Here is an 18,156-nt window from a genome sequence, read left to right on the forward strand (position 1 = left end):
CTCCAAAATAAATTAATAAAGAGCTCTCAAAAAGCATCTCTGCATTAGTAAGAAAGGGAGAAGGAGAGAGGGGGGGGGGGGGGAAACAACAAGCCCTCACCTTCTGAATCATGAGCCAGGTCTCTGTTAATGAATTTTCTTTTCCTGACATTTGTCGGTCTCTCATTACAGTTTCTCCCACGCGGATTCTATATACAGGAAAGATCAGTTACTTTAGAAATCTGAGGTTTGAGATTTGGTTGGGTTTGTTTTGGGCTTTTTTTTTATTTAATCAGGAATATGCAAAGTTGGCATAAATTCTTTACATTTTCAAACAGGGAAACGGTTACCACAGGGAGACTTACGTCTTGCAAGCCTTCAATTTCTAACAAAAGATATTGCTGAGTACCTAACATCCTCCAAAAGATTCCTGTGTCTAAACGCAACACAGTTCTACCTATCTATGTAGACATCTATTTGTACAGATACATATATAATGTGCTCAAGCAGCAACACAATACCAGTCGTATTTTTAGCATCTAAAGTATACAAACCTACACGATAGCCCATAAATCCCCATAGCATAAGCTATGCAGGACAAACCAGATATGAAATTTTAATAGACTGCTTTGTTTCCCTGTGTTACTTATAAAATTGTTTGCAAAGTCCTGAAAGGAAAAAAAAAAAAACCAAAAAAAACAGAGGGAAAAAAAAGGTTAATGTTTGCCTCAACTTCATTCTTCTGAACGTTGCAGGCAAACGCAGCCAGAAACTTTGAATGCAGCTGCTGCTGCTCTCGCCTCCCTCATCCGCTAATCATGTGCATGATTTTTTAATCATCCCAAAACTGTCTTTAAAAGAACACGATGCTTTATTGCAACAACTAAGAAGATAGGCTCATCTTGCAAGCAAAGCTCCCAGATGAAGAGTCGCCCCTACAGCGGTAACAAAGCAGAGACTGTGTCTGTAAAACTCCCCCACAGAAATAAGTCGGAGTCAAGTTTATAAACACCAACTTTGAACTGATCACTCACATTGGTGACCATGTAAGGCACTTGCTGGTCATAAAATCCATCCATTCTGCAGCTCTTCCAGGAGTCTTAGTTCAGTGTTTTATTTACTGGGCATTTGATCTGGAGATTTCCTCGGGATCTGGACTCCAATCAGCCTAGAGGGGAATACAAGATGGCTTTTAGATTTAAGGAAAAAAAAAAAAAAAAAAAAAAAAAAGGCAGCATGAATGAACTGCTTGCATTTGCATACCTAATTAACCTCAAAGAGTCCCATTCATAAAAACAACCCTCCCTTCTCTGCCTTCACCTGGGTTACACGCTTCTGCCAGCAAAACGCGGAGCAAAAGCACTCCGCGGCGGCAGCCAGCGGGGCGAGAGGCAGGGCTTTATTTACACTGCGCGCCGCGCCCGCGGGCGATCCGCGCCGGCGGCAGCCCCGGCTCTCGCAAGCGTGTGCTCAACTCGTAATGGCGAACGCGGGGCTCGCCGCGCACCTCGCGGCGGCGGCGCCCGGCGGCCACGCACACACCGCACACACCCCACACACACACACACGGCCCCCCCGCCCCACGCACCAGCCACCTTCTCCCACGGGATCGCTCCCGCAGCCCCACCGCCGCCGCGCAATCCTGCGGGGCGGTGGGCAAAGTTGCTGGGGAAGACCCACCTGAAGGCCACGCGCGGCGATCGGCTGCAAAAAATTCCCTCCAAATTTAATAAAAACATTAATTATTCCCCGGCACTTCCCCCTTGGAAGCCGCGAGCGCCACTGACAGAGCTCAATCCCGTGGTTTTTCCTCTCCTCCTCCTCCAGGGGCCCCCGAGCCGCGCCGGCGGATCCCCGCCGCCCATTGGCTCCCCGCGCCCCCCGCCGGATCGCCGGATCGCCGCGCGCCCGCCCGCCCCGGCCCCGGCCCCGGCCCCGGCCCCGCCGCCCCGCCCGGCCCCGCGGGGGGCGACTCCGCCGCCGCCCCGACCCGCGCCGGCGGCGGGGGAGGGCGTCGGAAGCGGGCACTCGGGTGCCCGGGGGTACCCCGGGGCCGTGCCGCGAGCACTCCGTGTCCCCTACGCCCCCCCGGGTGGCAAGGCAACCCCTTCCATTCACAAAAAAAAAATAAATATATATATATTTAAAGAAAAAGTTTCGCCTCCCTGACTCCGTAAAGCAAAACACTCCCCCCACGCACACGCGCTCCCTTTCTTGGTGGCAGAGCTGCCCCGCAAAACGCCGCGGGCGCCCGGGGGTGAGCGCGGCGAGAGACACTTCGTACCGTTTTGCCCGGAGCTGGTGGCATCCCAGGGCTCATGCTTGCTCTAGGTTTGGGGCTTTTTGTTGGGCGGTTTTGGTTGGCGGTTTTGGTTCTTTTTTTGGTTCTTTTTTTTTTTTTTTTCTTTCGTTGAATCATAGAAAGCAATTTTTATTTCTACGAGGATGACATAATTTCTAGGTTTTGTGGACAGAATTTGGCAGCATGCATACACCGGATCTAGGGGAATTTTTGGTGTAGTGGAGCCAGGACCTCTCAAGTTAAGGAGTTCTGAGGACTTCTCTAAAGAAAACAAGCTTTCTGTTCTTTGAACAGAGTGGATGTTGGAAGGCTGTGTCCGAAAACTGCCAAAATGCACCAAAGCAGATTGTGTGGTTTCATAACAGCTATATTTGTCCTCTCTTTGAGCAGTGAATTCCAGGTATCACAGCAGTCAGGTGGTAAATTTAGGTATTCATGACGCTGTCTTGCTGTGAGATACGAAGTTTCAGATTTCTATGATCTGATGTAGTTCAGCGCTTAGCAAGCAGAGCCCCAAGCTAGCAAGTCTAGCTTCTCACTCAGCCCTTTCTGAGGGCTCACTTTATAGCTAATGTGTAAAGCCAACTAAAGAAACCTTTTGCATAATTTCCCTGTGGTGGTTTTAACAATATTCAGGTTTCTTCTTCTTCTGTACGACTTTGTTTTGAAAATTGTAATTGTTTCATTACACTCTATTCTGGAGCATATTACTTTCTGACACAGCACTTTTATTGTCCTCCTTTCTGATCTCACTATCCATACTCACTTGACACTTGTCCTGTCCAGCTGAGGGAGAGAGAAGCACCATGTTCCCACAACTTCTGTCCCTCCCATACGGCCTTCGTAGAGAAAACATCCACCAGGGAAAACAGCAGCTTGTTTTCTGTGTTCTTGTTCCTTCTGTTTTCACACACCCATCCCAGCACACCCGGAATTACAAGAGAGTAATGATATCCTAAATGCAAAAACCTATAATAATTTTATTGTGCTCTTGACCAAGTCTCTCAGTTGCTGTTCCTGTAAGCCACTTTTGTGATAAAATAATTGGTAATTCTGCCCCTCCGCCATGGGCAGCTCTCACTAGACCAGAATTCTCAAAGCTGCATCCAACCCAGCCTTGAACACTGCCAGGGATGGGGCACTCACAGATTCTCTGACGAGGCTATTGTTTTCTTATTTATACCCATACTCAGACTGGAGCAGCTGCCGAGCTTATGGGAAGGCTGTGGCTACAGATATGACCCTGGGAAGCAAGTGACCACTTTAACCCCTGGACCAGCAGAGCCGATGAAGCCCCTGTCTCCAGCTGACCATCCCACCCCACTGGATGGATATCTTGAGCCACCATCAAACAGCTCCCAAAGCACTAGACATTACCACGTATCCTTCTAAATCAAAATCAGTAATGGATTTTCTTATCTTTAAACAGTGCACTAAAAAGTTTTGGTGTGTCAGTCAGCCAAGGTAATTAAACCAACATCAACCGAAGTTTCCAGAATTACCTCAGAGCCATCATATATTAGGTATTACCTATGAAATTCACACTTCTGGGTCCCACCTTGCACTTCCCTACACCACAACCTGCACCTCACAAAGTCTGGCACAGCGCAGTGGCCACCTTCCAGCACATACCACTCCCCCACCTCCATGTGTACAGGTTTGGCATCCTGCTTTATGGATCTCTAGGAGGTCAACACTCTGCAAACAGCCGAGCTCTCTGTGGTCCCGGCTGGGCTGTAACTCCAGCAGAAGCTGAGCAATAAATGCACCCTGGCAGGAGAAGCTCTGTATGCCTTGCTGTTCTTCCTCATGCCACATATCTCTTCCTTCCCTCCTCCCTCTCTCTGGCCCTGTTACACTTGCTAGGGAGGAAAGGAAAAGTAAAGCTGTTTTGAAGCCCTCTTTATCCTCGTCTTTGTTCATCCATTGTGCTGAGTGGTACTCAGAAAAACTTCATTAACTATTAAGAGGAAGATGCTGTAGATGTAGCTCTGTGTGCTGAATTGCAGTTGTGTATCATCATCAGTCAAAACTGTCTCATATGTTAACTGCTGAAGGCATGGTAATTACTTTGTAATTTTGCATGTTTGTTCAAAATTCTTGCAACTTTTGGGTTTATTAATAAAGGGTTTATGTTTTAATTACTCTTTTTAGAAAACAGTACTATTAAATAGCTTTTCTAAAAAATAATCCTTTTAGAAAATGTAAAATTAACCTCAAAATCACTTCCATTTTTAGTTGAAAAGATGTAACAGTTTTTTATCAAATTGAAAATATCCAAAAAAAGTGCCGAATTTATTTCACTATAAGAAATCATTTAAAAATCAACTTTTCTAATGATACTGACACTAATGATAGCAAGACACTAATATTCTTTTACAGACAGACATGTTCAAGTACATTATAAAGCTTCACTATATACTGAAAATTATATATTATTTCCATCTCTTAATGGCAACATATACTTCACACACTTATTTTAAAGAGGATAATGACATATATATTTTCTGTTCAATTTGACACACTACATACCTTCAAATAATTGCTGTAATGTAAAAAATAAAAGTAAATCCAGACAGAGCAGAGAGAAGATTTGATAAGTACTGTTTTCTTCTGGAAAATGTGGAAAGAATTTAGGCACATTTTCAAATCACAAAATAAACCATCTTAATCCAGTATGATAAAATCTAAGCTCAATATGGAAAAAAAGGAAGAATAAAAAAGAAATAATATTAATTGACTTGGTAACAAGACAGAGAAATACACTCAAAAATACTTTATGATGGAAAAATAAACCTTTGGGACACCTTCATAAAATTATGCTTATACCAAAGAAAATCCTTCAGAAAAAGGATAGTCACAATTAAAATATAATTTGCAGGTCCATTTCGAAACAATATTCAGTTAAAAAAACCCTTCTTTGTTTTTTGAAATGGTTTCACTTTATCCATTCCTTCCAGGCATTTCCCCAGTAAACTTTTATGTAACTGATGAGCCTGATAGACAACAGAAAGGATGCCCTCCATCCAAACAACTGTTGAGCAGCAACTTTTAAAACATAGTCTATAGGAGACTCATTAAAATAACAACTATGTATGTGACTGACTACAGCAAATCTATGAAAACCTAATGAGATTTCTGTCTGGTAAATTAACCCTTGACCACATATTAACCTCTTGATGCTGACTCTTTGAGAAGATTAATAGTGCTTATTTTATTGTGATGCTAATGGCCTATAACAAAATAGTACATAACAGCAAAATTAAAAAGAAAAAACCAGAAAATAATACTACAGATACTTGCCCAACATTATGGCTTTTTGTGAAGCCTTTGTTTCAAAAGCAGCATCAAGGACTAAACCTTAAATCAGGAAAAAGGAAAGTACCAGTAGGAAGAAAACACATGGTGGTTATTTTCATATGTGAAACTATGAGATGTGGAATTAAAAGTACATGCAAACAAGTATCTTCAATGAAAAAAGGAAAGAAAACAAAGGAGTAATCCCAGTTTGACTGTATAAATTAATAGCGCATTGCATACGTCATTGTCATTTAGACCTAGTATTGCACACACCTAGAGTCCTCCATAAGCAACTGCATTTCAATGTCTACCCAATAATGCAATGCAGGGCAATGTTCAGAAAAATGTCTATGTACTAGAAAATTATGCTACACAGGAAAAGTGAAATTAAGATATTTCACTAAGAGTGCAAGAAATTAAAAGTCCAAACAAAATTTTTTATTGCAGTGTGTGCCAACCATATCCTGGGCTGCAGCAAGAAGTGTGACCAGGAGATCAAGGGAGATTCTCCCCCTCTACTCTCTTCTTGGGAGACCTCACTTGGAGTACTGCATCCAGCTCTGGGGCCCCCAAAATAAAAAAGATGTGCGCCTGTTGGAGAGGGCCGCTAAGTTGATCGGAGGATTTGAGAACCTCTCACATGAAGACAGACTGAGAGACCTGGGGTTGTTCAGCCTGAAGAAGAGAAGGCTCCAGGGAGAGAGACCTTGTAGCACCTCCTAGTTCATAAAGAAGCCTACAAGAGAGATGGAGAAGAAGTTTTACAAGGGCATACAGTGACAGGACAAGGTGGGAGCAGTTTTACACTGAAAGAGGGCTACTTTATATTAGATCTTAGGAAGAAATTGTTTACTGTGAGGGTGATGAGGCACTAGAACAAGTTTTGTGCCAAAATGATGGAATGTCCTATGCCTGGAAGCGTTCAAGACCAGGTTGGATGGAACTCTGAGTAACCTGGTCTTTTGGTAGGTCTCCCTGTCAGGGGGATTGAAACTACAGGGCCATTAAGGCCTGCCCCAAGCCAAACCATTCTATGAAAGATGAAAAGTAAGTTTAGTTTAACAGTATTTTCAGCCTTCATCATAACTAAGACTTCAAGGTATAAAAGCTTTAGAAAGGACAAGGCTTGGCAACTCACTTAGAACACTCGCCCACTTGTTGGAGCAGAGTAACTTCAGTATTGTTCTGGATCTCCTAGTAGTCTTCTGGGTAATTCCTACACAGGCAACCCCTGTCATCTCACTGATTTTTTTTTGTGCCTATAAAGTGAGACATTGAGCATTGAGTTCCTAACTTGAGAAGTACTCTTGACAATAATAGTCTACTACTATTGATTGTGGAGATACAGGCTGCATCTAGCTCCTTGGATTGACCTAATCTAGTTCCTTCTGAACCTTTGAGGAGCAAAAATGCTACACATATGTATTAACTTCTGTGACAGTTACTACACAACAGAACTGAATCATCTAGAACTGTGAATCCATGATCAGGACAAATTCTCATCTCTGTGTAACAACACGACCAAAGCACCAGGCAGTCCTTCAGTGCAAGTACTAGAGAACAACTCAGATGACTTTTTGATTGAGTTGTATAAATCACTTTAATCCTATCACAACAATATTCATTTCCTGAGCAACTGAGAAAATCAAAATAAAATAAAAATTATACTAGTCCAGGACCTACTATAGCAATGTATGAGTCACTGGAAGAACAAACCAAGTTAAAACATGTAAATGTAAATTGCAATAGGTTCTTGCAGGGTCAGTGGAGTTTCCAGGTTTCTCTCCTTGCAATTAAATTAATGAAATGGCCAGCCATGATTAAGTGATAATGAAGAAGCCTAGAAGTCACTTGAATATCAGGCCAGTAAAAGAATTTTCACATAACCCCTAATCTCACAGATGGCTTTAATTTCCTTGTCCTCCTGTATGGATACCAAGAGAGAATCGTGCAAACACTTCAGAATCCTTCACATATTTTGTGTAAGATTTCTGTCCCACTGTAGCTCATAGAGGTTCTAGAAAACTCAAATCTCCTGATGCAATTACAGTCTAAAGCAAACATGAAAAAAGGAACAGGAAGAGAAATGCTTAAAGATTGTGTTTACTGAGTTTGCTGGAAAATCTCTCATTTAGAAGTTGTTCAGCGCACATTAAATGGTTTTGGTCATCATTTAAGCCCTCCTGAAACCCAGAAGACACAAAGATGACACAACGTGCCCTTTCAGAATTACAAACTCTCACTCAAGATCACTATTGGACATGCTCAGAGCTTGAGCACTGAAATTAACATAGCAGCAAGAGGTCTGTAGGAAAAAGCAATGCCATTTATTAAATGCGTGGCTATAATGACAAAAGACCAAACAAGCTTGTGGAGTCAAAGAAGGGCCTTAAGCCTATTTCCTCATTTTTTTAGCAACTGCATCAACTGGGTTAGTAAAAAAGATGATCTCTCTCTACAAGTGTTCATTTATGAATTTTGATAGTTACAGCAATAATCAAAACTATTACTTCCTATTAGCAGGCAATGACTATATTGATACTCTATCATATATATGCACATGTGAAATCATAAACATGTATAACCATTAGGACCTAGCCATCCACCTCCACCTGTGTACCATCCTTAAGCCCGGATATCTGTGTACAACACCTGAGTATTCCAAAACAAGCAACACAAGAGTCAAAGAAAAGGGACAAAATCTAAACACAGCTCCACGCACATAAAAAGACAAGATACAGAAAAGTAGATACTGATTACTAATAGAAAGAAAAAAAAATAAAAGAAAACAAAAAGTATTTATTAGGGTCTTTTAAGTAGCAAAGACCTAGTAAAGATGATAAAAAGACATAAATAAACCAAGACATTAGTTGAAAAGCGCATTGTAAATGTAGCTTCAGAGGCAAACCCTGCCCTATCTCCAGTTAATTAGGAAGTGGCTTTGCTATTAAGAGGCTGAGATGCATGTGTTTCCATTGGTGTTCAGGTGAGGAATTAATTTTTTTGTGCCCATTTGCAGTAGGACATGTATTTTGTTATAGAGTAGATAATGTAGGAGAAACGGGCTATGTTAACTTCTGTGAAGATAATGAGATCATATGCATTATGTTCTCACTTTTGCTATATTTAATACATTCTCTATTTTTAGTTGCTGAGAATGCCAGCCTTCGTAGCAGGGCTTTGTTGTACCCGTGAAGGTGCTGAATAAAGATGGTGGTCTCTGGCAAGAGAGCAAAGGTGTTTGTTCATCAAAACAGAAATTAGAATGTGTTCTCCCTCCCACCCAAACCCAATATCCTTGAGAGGCAGAGGTAACAAAATAGACAGTAGCTATGTATGGCTTCTATCTGCGCCTAGCAGAGGAATTTTAAATTAGAAGTTTTAAGGCAACATTTGAAAGAACACAATGTATGAGGTTCTTGAGCTTTGCATGAGAACTTTTCCCATCCAAAGCAAAAAGTAAATAGAAAATGTGGGGCACTGCAGGCTGTCATTACCGCTTTTATGGCTATTACAGCTATTAGCTACCTAGAACAGACAATATCACGTTCAGGTTAAACTGTATTAGAAAGAGCCAAAGATGGGGTGCATCTATGAAAGGTGGTTGAGGAGAGCATGGAAATCAGGAGAGGATGGCAATACAGACAAGGAGCTAGTCCTTGGTAGCACTACATGGCACACACGGGCAGAGATGACAAAAGAACAAATGAAGTTCAGATATAAGAAAATTGTTGGTAGGCAGTGCACGGTTTAACGTGAGAACTAAACAACTATGTTGAGTCATTTGGTAAGTAAATTCTTCACTGGAAGGAAATGCCAGGTAGGAAAAAAATCAACTGAAAATGGAGACTGAAATTATATGTACAGATATAATAGGATGTACAGGAACTATAGGTCAGAGTCCCACCAGACAAATTGTGCAAGTGTTCACAGAAATAATAAATGTCAAAAAGGAGATACCATTTGAACCCTTAGAATTATAAAACACAGAAAATTTAGGAGCAGGAAGCAATCTTTTCATTTGGCAAATTTAGTGTGCTTAAAAACTTGTATTTGCACCTCCCAAAATCTGTTCACAAGATAGGAAAGACTAATTATACCTGTTTTTCAAAAAAGGAAAATTAGGCTCTTGCGAGTATACCAAGGATCAATAATAGGGACAAATGTTGCATGCTGGGAGGATTTCAGTAATATTCCAGGACTTTATTTCTTCTTTGACCTAGCTATATTGGGTCACCAAACTCAGCTCTGATGTTAGAGGCTTCTTCCACACAGAGTGCGCAAGGTTACCATTATTCACAATTTTGCAATTCATTAGTTTTCAGTATTTGAAAAAGAGGGGAGAAGGGAAGAACATACAACCTTTGAATGTTAGGATTTTCATTTTTGAAAGTATTATGTTTTAATAAGGCATTAAGTTACTGGTTCTTATTGGATTTTTTCTTGTCATTTTTCCTATTTTGAAGAATAAATTATATTTTTAAATTTCCCACACTCAATCAATCAATCAATCAATCAAACAAACAAAAATAAAAGGAACTGAAATCAGGAGGTGGAATTCAAGCCCTGATATATGTGACAAGGGCCAAATGGGGCAAGTATGGTCTAGTTCCACCTACAACTGCTGCTGTTACAGCTACAGGTTCACCACAGGGAAGCAAGTAAGGAAAAATGACTGTAGGTTAAAGGGAGCTCCCGAGCTCTTGCTCTCTGAAATATATAGCGAGGAACTCACACAGTTTTAGTCTTTTCGGGACTGTGCAACCATAGAAGGATTCTCCAGTCACTTTCCATTAATGTATGTTAAAAATATTGTTCCTATAACTAAAATAATGCATCTTCTGAGAACTGTCTGCTGCTTTAATAAGCAAACAGCATGTGTACAGTCCCAAAGAGCAAGAAGGATTCTCGTAGCATAGTGACATTTTACGGTCTTATGTTCTTTTCTAACACATTGCAGGCTGAAAAAATTGCTGTAAATCTGAAAAACATTTTTTACATAAGAAAGCCTCATAAGCCATTCTGCTCCATCTATTTCCTTGTGCACATTATTCTGCCTATTAATTCTGATTATGAAAAGTGTAACAGAGTATTAGAGCAGAGATTTTGAAGACAAAGTCTGTACAATGTCCTATGTTGTTTTAAAGGAGGAGAAGGGGGTAGAGATATTGAAAAATCTTCCAGTGATCTTATTTACTCTTTACTGTACCTTTTTATTTGGTCTCTGTATTTCTTCGGTTGGCAAAGTATTAAATACTATTAAATACTCCACATATAAGTTTGGAAACATCATAGACCAGGGCTTAAAAGTAATTGAAGGGGCTTTTTTGTGAGGTTCAGAGTGGCTTCAAGAAAAAAAGTACTATTGTGAAAAAGCTCCACAGAAGTGGCTGCTTTTAAAATGTCATGCACAGGCACAGCAAAGGTTGCACAAAGTCCCAGACTTTTGAAAAAGAGTGTTAAAATAATGTAAAATAATAATAATAACAACAACAACCACCAGTTTAACAAATGCCAGTCAGTCTGAATGGAAATTTTCAGTTGGGCAGAATTTCAGAAATGGAATGGTAGAAGAGAGGCCAAAGGAATTGACATTTATTTGCTTGTGCTTCAAAATCATATCTAGCTTGAGAAAGAGAGGAGGACAAGAAATAAACATCTGTAAGAAAAACAGCAATATAAAAGCTACAGTTTATGTTTGATAGAGTAGTTAATTACTTTATACCATTAACCTAAGATTTAAAATACAGAGATCATATTTGGTTTTTTACTATAACAGGCTTGACTGGCATTCTTTTTTCCAATTTTTGGGTTAATCTTTATTTATTGTAATTTTAGTTTCAAGGGCTAAGTTTACCTCTTTTTCAGTGTTAAATACTATATTTATTTTTGTTTTTAAATTTAGAGGCCTGTACTACAGTTTGAACTGGAGATTAATTAAATTCCTGATAGACCATGTTCTAACAGGAAATGTTGGAATCCCATTGTGGACAGGGCCAGACTATATTTAAAAAGAAATAAAAAAACTTCTCATTCACTTATAATCCTATGCAGATAAAAGCAGAAGCTCGGAATGACATAAAATTCCTCAGATTGTACACTTGCCTCAGAAAAACCCAAGAATATAAGGCTCCTTATAGCTAAGACTGCAATCTCCACAAGCTGGTATTTTATTCAGGATGTTCCTGTTGCAAACTGTTGAATCTTTCTATTATCATCTCTATGCTTTTGGTGATAGCCTAAGGAAGAAAGATGTTTTCTATTCACATTTTACAAAGGAAAGCTCAAATTTACTAAGCACAGTCCCCTGAGTCACAGTAATTTTTTTTCCCCCTTTGGACAAGGAAGATACAAATGAAAACATATCTGAGTTACAGAACTTTCTTGCTTGCTTTCTTCTAACGTCGATTTGTTTTACCAACTCTGATTACTAAATTTAATTTTGAAAATACAATTTGTGGCCAAAAATATTTACCAAGTTTTTGAGGGCTAGCACTTTGCTACAAGTCAAAGAAAAACCTTCCAAGGAGGACTTCTAATTAGATAGAATGGTTTTGTTGCCTTATTGTCTGGGCTGGATGCCACTCTTTACCTTCAAGGTCTCTTAACAAGGTGCCAAAATACTAATACCAAAAACTATGAGGTACAGGATGAAAATTACCTTTGCCTCCCTGAGAAGTCCATGTCATGACCGTAACCATGCCATCTTTGGTACACATGCCTTGAATGACAGATGAAAAGGAGCAGGAATATACACAAAGAATCACCTATGCACCCAGCCACACCTAAAATCACACAAAAGCTAAATATTCTACTCATAGCTCTACCCTTAGGATAGTAAAAGGGGGTGTACATGACATGTACTGGTTAGTTTGGTAGAATATCCTTGGACAATGTTCAAAAGCTTAAGCAATAAGTAAATTGTTACAGCCATGCATAATGCAACTCATACACAAGGATGCTACGTTATATACATAAAGTCAAATTAGTTAAAAATGCCATCAACAAATTACAATTGTAAAAAGAGAAAATATTCAAGTATTTTGGCTGAATCACACAGTAAAAATATGGATGTCCATAAAATACGTATCTATATTCTAGAGTTAATATTGCATCCACACCAGCAAATGCAAAAAAAGAATAAACTAAGCCTTGAAGCTGAGAGCTTGAAATATTAAAGAAAATGTAATTAGCAATTATTTTTCTAAAATAGAAGGTGTCTCCTCTTAAAGATAACCAATACCATGGATGCTGGCCTAATTTCTAGTAGTAAATAGTACAGTAACAAAGGATGATTGAACTAGTGCTTCTCTAATTGTTTTAGCTGTAATCCTTACTAGAAAAGAGCAACTGTAGGCTGCACAGATTTTTTTTTTTTTTAAAGCTCAGGTCACAAAACAAATGAGCCATATCTCTAAAATTCCTTCAATAGCTTTAGCAAAGGGATGTGATTTCACCATATTCCAATTAATGGTTGCTTCTTAGTGGTTTTTGATTTTTCAGAAGGCACCTGATGATACAGAAGTAGTTTCTGCATAAACTTGCTTAGGTTCTTCAATAGTCCTTTCCATGACACTTTGCTGCAACAGCATAGTAAGTCAAGACTATTAGAGATAATTTACTATAACTTCTAAGGTTTTCTAATTTATCCTGTGTCTCTCTCTAGCAATGGTTCTTTTATTGCATGTGATGCTGTCAGCTAAATATGACTTAGTGGGTTGTGCAGCCTATCAAATTTTGCAAACTCTTTTAGAGAGCCCTTATCAGAGCTTAAATTCAGATTTTTTCTCCTAAAAGCACAAACATGTCCCTAAAGAGAACTAAGAGAAACCAAACACTTCTGGCATTTGCTTAAAAAAACCCCAAACAAATGAAAACACATCATCTTGTAGGGAACTGAGCATTTTGGGAAAATGCTGGAATGGCAACTCAAAGAAGTACCCACACCGTGCCTTTAAAAAGTAGCAGTTTATATCAGGTTTAATATAGCAGAGAAATCTGTGCTGCCAGTACCAGCTGACAAACATCCCTCAGCTTTTCCAAGAGGAGCATGTCTATGGGTAGAGTGCAGTTGACTCTTGATGAGCATTTAGGCTTCTGAGCAAAGACTGTCAACACAAAAAGTATTCCTGCCAACTACACTGGTGCTTTTGCAAGACCACTAAACAGAGTTTATTTTTTCCGTCTGAATATAGCATTTCTTATAATTTTCTTGCTTTCCATATGGGTATCATCTGCTGTTCTGAATGCTTAATAGTGTAATGTAACAGGAGCATGTTCAGAAGACCTCTCTTATCTGTACCAACATCTCCAGAAGCAACTCTTGCAAAAATACTGCAGATCACATTAGAGTGAAACACTAAACATAACTCACCTCATCATGAATACAAAATCATATTCATCCTATTTATCACTGTTACGATAAATTAGTGAATAACAAGAAGGAAAAAAAAGTAGCTTGCTTGCTTGTTTAGACTAATGATGATAGTGTTGTGTTCTATTTATTAATAGCAGGGTTTTTTAATAATGGAACACTAACCATTATTGTAAAAGAGAAAGCTATCATAAGTGTTAAATATCAAAAAAGCCACATCCAGCACCCCTGAAGATGAGATCTGCAAGAGCTGACCAACTCACTCTATAGTCATCAGCTGAGTGATTTTCAACATGATGTGGGAAGATGGTCTCCATTCTTCTTTTTTTTTGATTCTTTTTTTTCTTTTTTACATAAGAAATAAAATTTAAGAAATTTTTGAGACATTAAGAATGTAAGGATAAAAAAAAGGTTAAGAACCCAGGTCAAATTTTGTGAGTCATTCTTGGAGCAGACCACATTTCACTAATTCTAAATCAAAATTTACCTCGTCAATACAAATTTGACACAAAAGTTCCTATTTTAATTTTATTTATTGATACTAGTCTAACTAGCCTAACTCGTATTATTTTTCTTGTTCTGACTAAAATTTCCATAGGGATGGCAATTATGAAGAATGACTTCAGGAATTTTTTGTCTGATATGATAACCTAAGAGATGCCCTGGGTAATGTCTGGTGTAACTACTACTAGTGGGGTTTAGAGGTCTTGTTAGGGGACTAGGAGAGCCCATACTGTTATTTAGTTTTGTGCCAAAGAAGAGAAGGCAAACTTTGACATTATCTACAACTGTTATGTTCACTGAAACAGGGAAGAGGAAGAACAGGGGGAAGGGGGGGGTGTAGAATATCACCTGGGAGGTCTCATTTACAGGAGTTACTTTTTTTCCCACCAGAGTGGTGGGCAAAACAAAAAGCATGTGCAGTAAAATATAAAATCATCACATCAACACTAGACAAACAGAAGAAATGAGCATAGTCAAAGCAACTGGTAGCTTAGATTTTTACAGTCCAAAATTTTGTGTAAGGCTTTCATATAAGACTTCAGAATATCAGTGAAAAGTTTTGTAAGATGTTGATGGAGATGTCAGGAAAACCTTCATCTCACATTTTAAGTCAAAGTGAATTTTGTTGTTAGATCTCAATTCACACAGCACACACTACTGATAGGATGGTAGCAATGATTGTATTTAGTGTTGGGCTCGATTTGGCTTGGTAAGCTGGGTTAATTGTGAGTTTCAGTTCACCTACTTTACCTAGTATTTTGAGTAAACAAAGCCCTTAAAGTGAAAAGAGAATGCAATTCAAATATTGGTGAGGGTTTTATGCAATATGGTATTTTGCTTTATGACAGCTGAGCAGAATGTGTGTGAAGAAACAAAGAGACAGAAAGCAGCAGAGTGCATTGTATTCTTGACATATCAAACCCGACTCCCAGAACTTTTCCATGCTTCCAAGAAACATCACCCACACAAGGAACATAACCCAGTATGCTGAGGGACAGAAGCTGGACCTCATCCCTGCAAGTAAGAGTCTTCATAGATTCACAGTTTAAGTGCTTGTGAGAACATAGTTTAGCTCTTTGGTGTACCACAAGTATGCAGCCCTTTTGTTAAAAAGTCCCAGCTGTATAGTAATCAGCACACATTTTTAATCCATCCATTCCCTGTTATGAAATGCCAATAGAGCATAATAGAGAATTTTAGCAAGTATCCACTCCTTTCAGTTATAGTCTTCACTTGAGCCAGCTCTTCGTTTCTGTAGGTGGTGAACCAGTACACCACAGAGATTCAATGGGACTGTAAGTGTTGGATCTCTAATACACATTAGAGAGTGATTTACTGGGGACAAATGATGTAAAAGTAGGAGGATGATAAGGATGTCACCCTTGCCCAATAATACTATTCAGAATTATACACTGTCCTTGTTTCATAATGCAGCAACAATTAGGGTGCTAAGTAGCATACCTCCCTCTGCCCTATGTTCAGCCACAAGAACAGAGATCAACCCTTGGCAGCACCACACAGACCATGTGGAGGGGTTGGTGGTGGTGGTGGGTTTTTTTGGTTCCATTTTGGTTTTTTTCAGTAGAAAAACCTGGGAAAAGGCTTCAGTATGCTCTATTTTTTCTAAAAAAGTAATATTCTTAAGCAGTAGAACAATTTTTTTTACAGCACAGGCAGCTATAAAATGGAATCTGACAAAATGGTCTGTTATTTATCTGCACAATGTCATTTCAATTTTGCCAATATCTTAAGGCGAACTTCCTGCAACTTTTCATTGAAGCGAGTGCTTTTCATTTCTCCTCTTTGAAAATGAAAAGCTTTACATTTTTAAAGGTGGGGGTGTTGGAATAAGCAATATTATTCAAATGGGAACCTCAACTACTCCATGCTGAACCCCAGAAGGTTTTGCCGACCTTATTATGCCTGATGACTTGCTTATGGGAAAGGACTAATCTCCCCTTTCATCTAGAAGGTTTCCCTGCCCAGTGTCCAGCAGTCATGCCAAAGCACACGAGTGTCCCTTTTCCAAACTGCATGGCTTTTAACAGACTGTAACATAGAGACTACAGAGAAACAAGACAGATAAAGAGCCCATGAGGGAAATTTCTCAGTCATGAAATCACACATATGGCTGTTTTTTTGTCTGAAATCTCTGAAGAAACATCCAGTTTTGTAGACATATGAACATGAAATGGACTATTCTGTCTGTACATGTGAAATCAGATTATCTGTCCTTGAGCTATCCTCATCATTCACCTGGATATATTGTGCAACTTGTCCTCTGCCAAAAAGATGCAATGTGAAAATAATTATGTATGAAGATATATACAAAACATTAGAATAATTCATTGATGAAAATTGACAATTGCGACTTCAAAAATTTTGTAAGAGAAGTAGCATATTTAATAATAATTATAGTAATAATAATAATCCTAAATTTAGTCCATTAATTGTGGTTTTTATTAATCTGCAGAGCCATCAGCATAATTTTTAAATTCTCCTTATTCATAAAAGTAAAATTTCTGAGTTAAAGATTCCACTTCAGTCCTGTCTATGTGGTTCTAACCCAACCAGATTATAGTTTCTGTATTCAAAAATTACAGCTAACTCTATTTAAAATTCTTTTAGGGACTAGATTGTTAACAAAGAAATAGAAAATTATTAAAATATTTCTGAAAACTAGTACAAACAGAAATTGAAAATAGCATCAGGAAGTACGCCTCATATACTGGTATATAATTGATGGATCTTTGAAGTATTGTCACAAAACATAAATGAATATAAGTTTATCTGCCTATAGTCTCTGAGTTTTAGACTAAAAATGAAGTTCTGAAGTATTTTAAAATTATTTGAGAAATTTATTTAGATACGTACTTGTGAAAAAGAAATGTTTTGTTTAGAGCATTCTTTCTTACAACTCATTAATAAATTTATTTAATCCTTATATTTTTGAAAGGATAAAACTTCTATTCAGAGAGTTAAAACTATGATTTTGACAGACATAAAGGATGCCTAAAGATAAACAAGTAACTTCCAACCCATATTGAAATTAATAGGGGCTATGCATTACCAACATATTCAGAAGTCTAAAGACAAATAGAAGTCTCACAATAAGTGTCAACAATTTGAAGGAAAACTGTATTATCAATTCAATTCATGTGAATGAGATTGTGTTGCCTATTTGGGGAATTCAATCCACATCTGTTCGAGCATGTAAAAATGGCACTACTTCCACATAAAAACCTCATTATACAGTAGCACTACAGCCTGCTTGAAAAAGTGCTGTATACTAAGTTCCTTAATGTAAAAAAAAAATTCTAAAACCCTCTGCCCCAATAAAACAATAATAACAACAAAAATAATTCACAGTATGCCACAGGCTAAACACCATTTTCTGTTTTGACATCTGTCTCCATGGATGAATTAAAAGAATTTACCACCAAGGTTTCTAAGGATTTTGAGAAATATACTAAGAAATAAATTAGATGGAAGGAAAAGTACCTTTTTACTTCATGTTGTTATGTCTATTGGGTTTTAAATACTGATGGCTTTAGGTACTGTTAATTATTGCTAAAGCTTTTCACTTTTTTTTATTCTTTTGATTTGACTGCACTTCAACTAGAAGAGTACTTCCTTGGGAGTTCATGTGTGACATACAACCATAAATATCTGGCATCTTTTTCAAAGCATAAGTTGT

The 18,156-nt window shown here is 38.5% G+C and overlaps 1 protein-coding gene across 6 annotated transcripts in view; it reads right to left on the reverse strand.

The window, feature by feature from the left end:
* LOC138106445 (ETS translocation variant 1) overlaps nucleotides 1–18,156 on the reverse strand; it is a 115,269-nt gene that overhangs the window by 63,997 nt on the left and 33,116 nt on the right. For 3 of the 6 annotated variants that reach the window (XM_069007045.1, XM_069007048.1, XM_069007041.1), the window contains exons 1-3: nucleotides 1,660–1,784; nucleotides 1,014–1,147; nucleotides 101–188 (exon numbers count right to left, since the gene is read on the reverse strand). In XM_069007045.1, the coding sequence (XP_068863146.1) occupies nucleotides 101–188; nucleotides 1,014–1,058 (133 nt within the window). In that variant the 5' untranslated portion in view covers nucleotides 1,059–1,147; nucleotides 1,660–1,784. Of the gene's footprint in view, nucleotides 1–100; nucleotides 189–1,013; nucleotides 1,148–1,242; nucleotides 1,322–1,659; nucleotides 1,785–18,156 lie in introns of those variants that run through there. The other 3 variants (XM_069007043.1, XM_069007042.1, XM_069007044.1) reach the window with 2 other exon arrangements.

This window comes from Aphelocoma coerulescens, chromosome 2 (genome assembly GCF_041296385.1).
Source record: "Aphelocoma coerulescens isolate FSJ_1873_10779 chromosome 2, UR_Acoe_1.0, whole genome shotgun sequence".
In the NCBI taxonomy this organism is placed as follows: domain Eukaryota; kingdom Metazoa; phylum Chordata; class Aves; order Passeriformes; family Corvidae; genus Aphelocoma; species Aphelocoma coerulescens.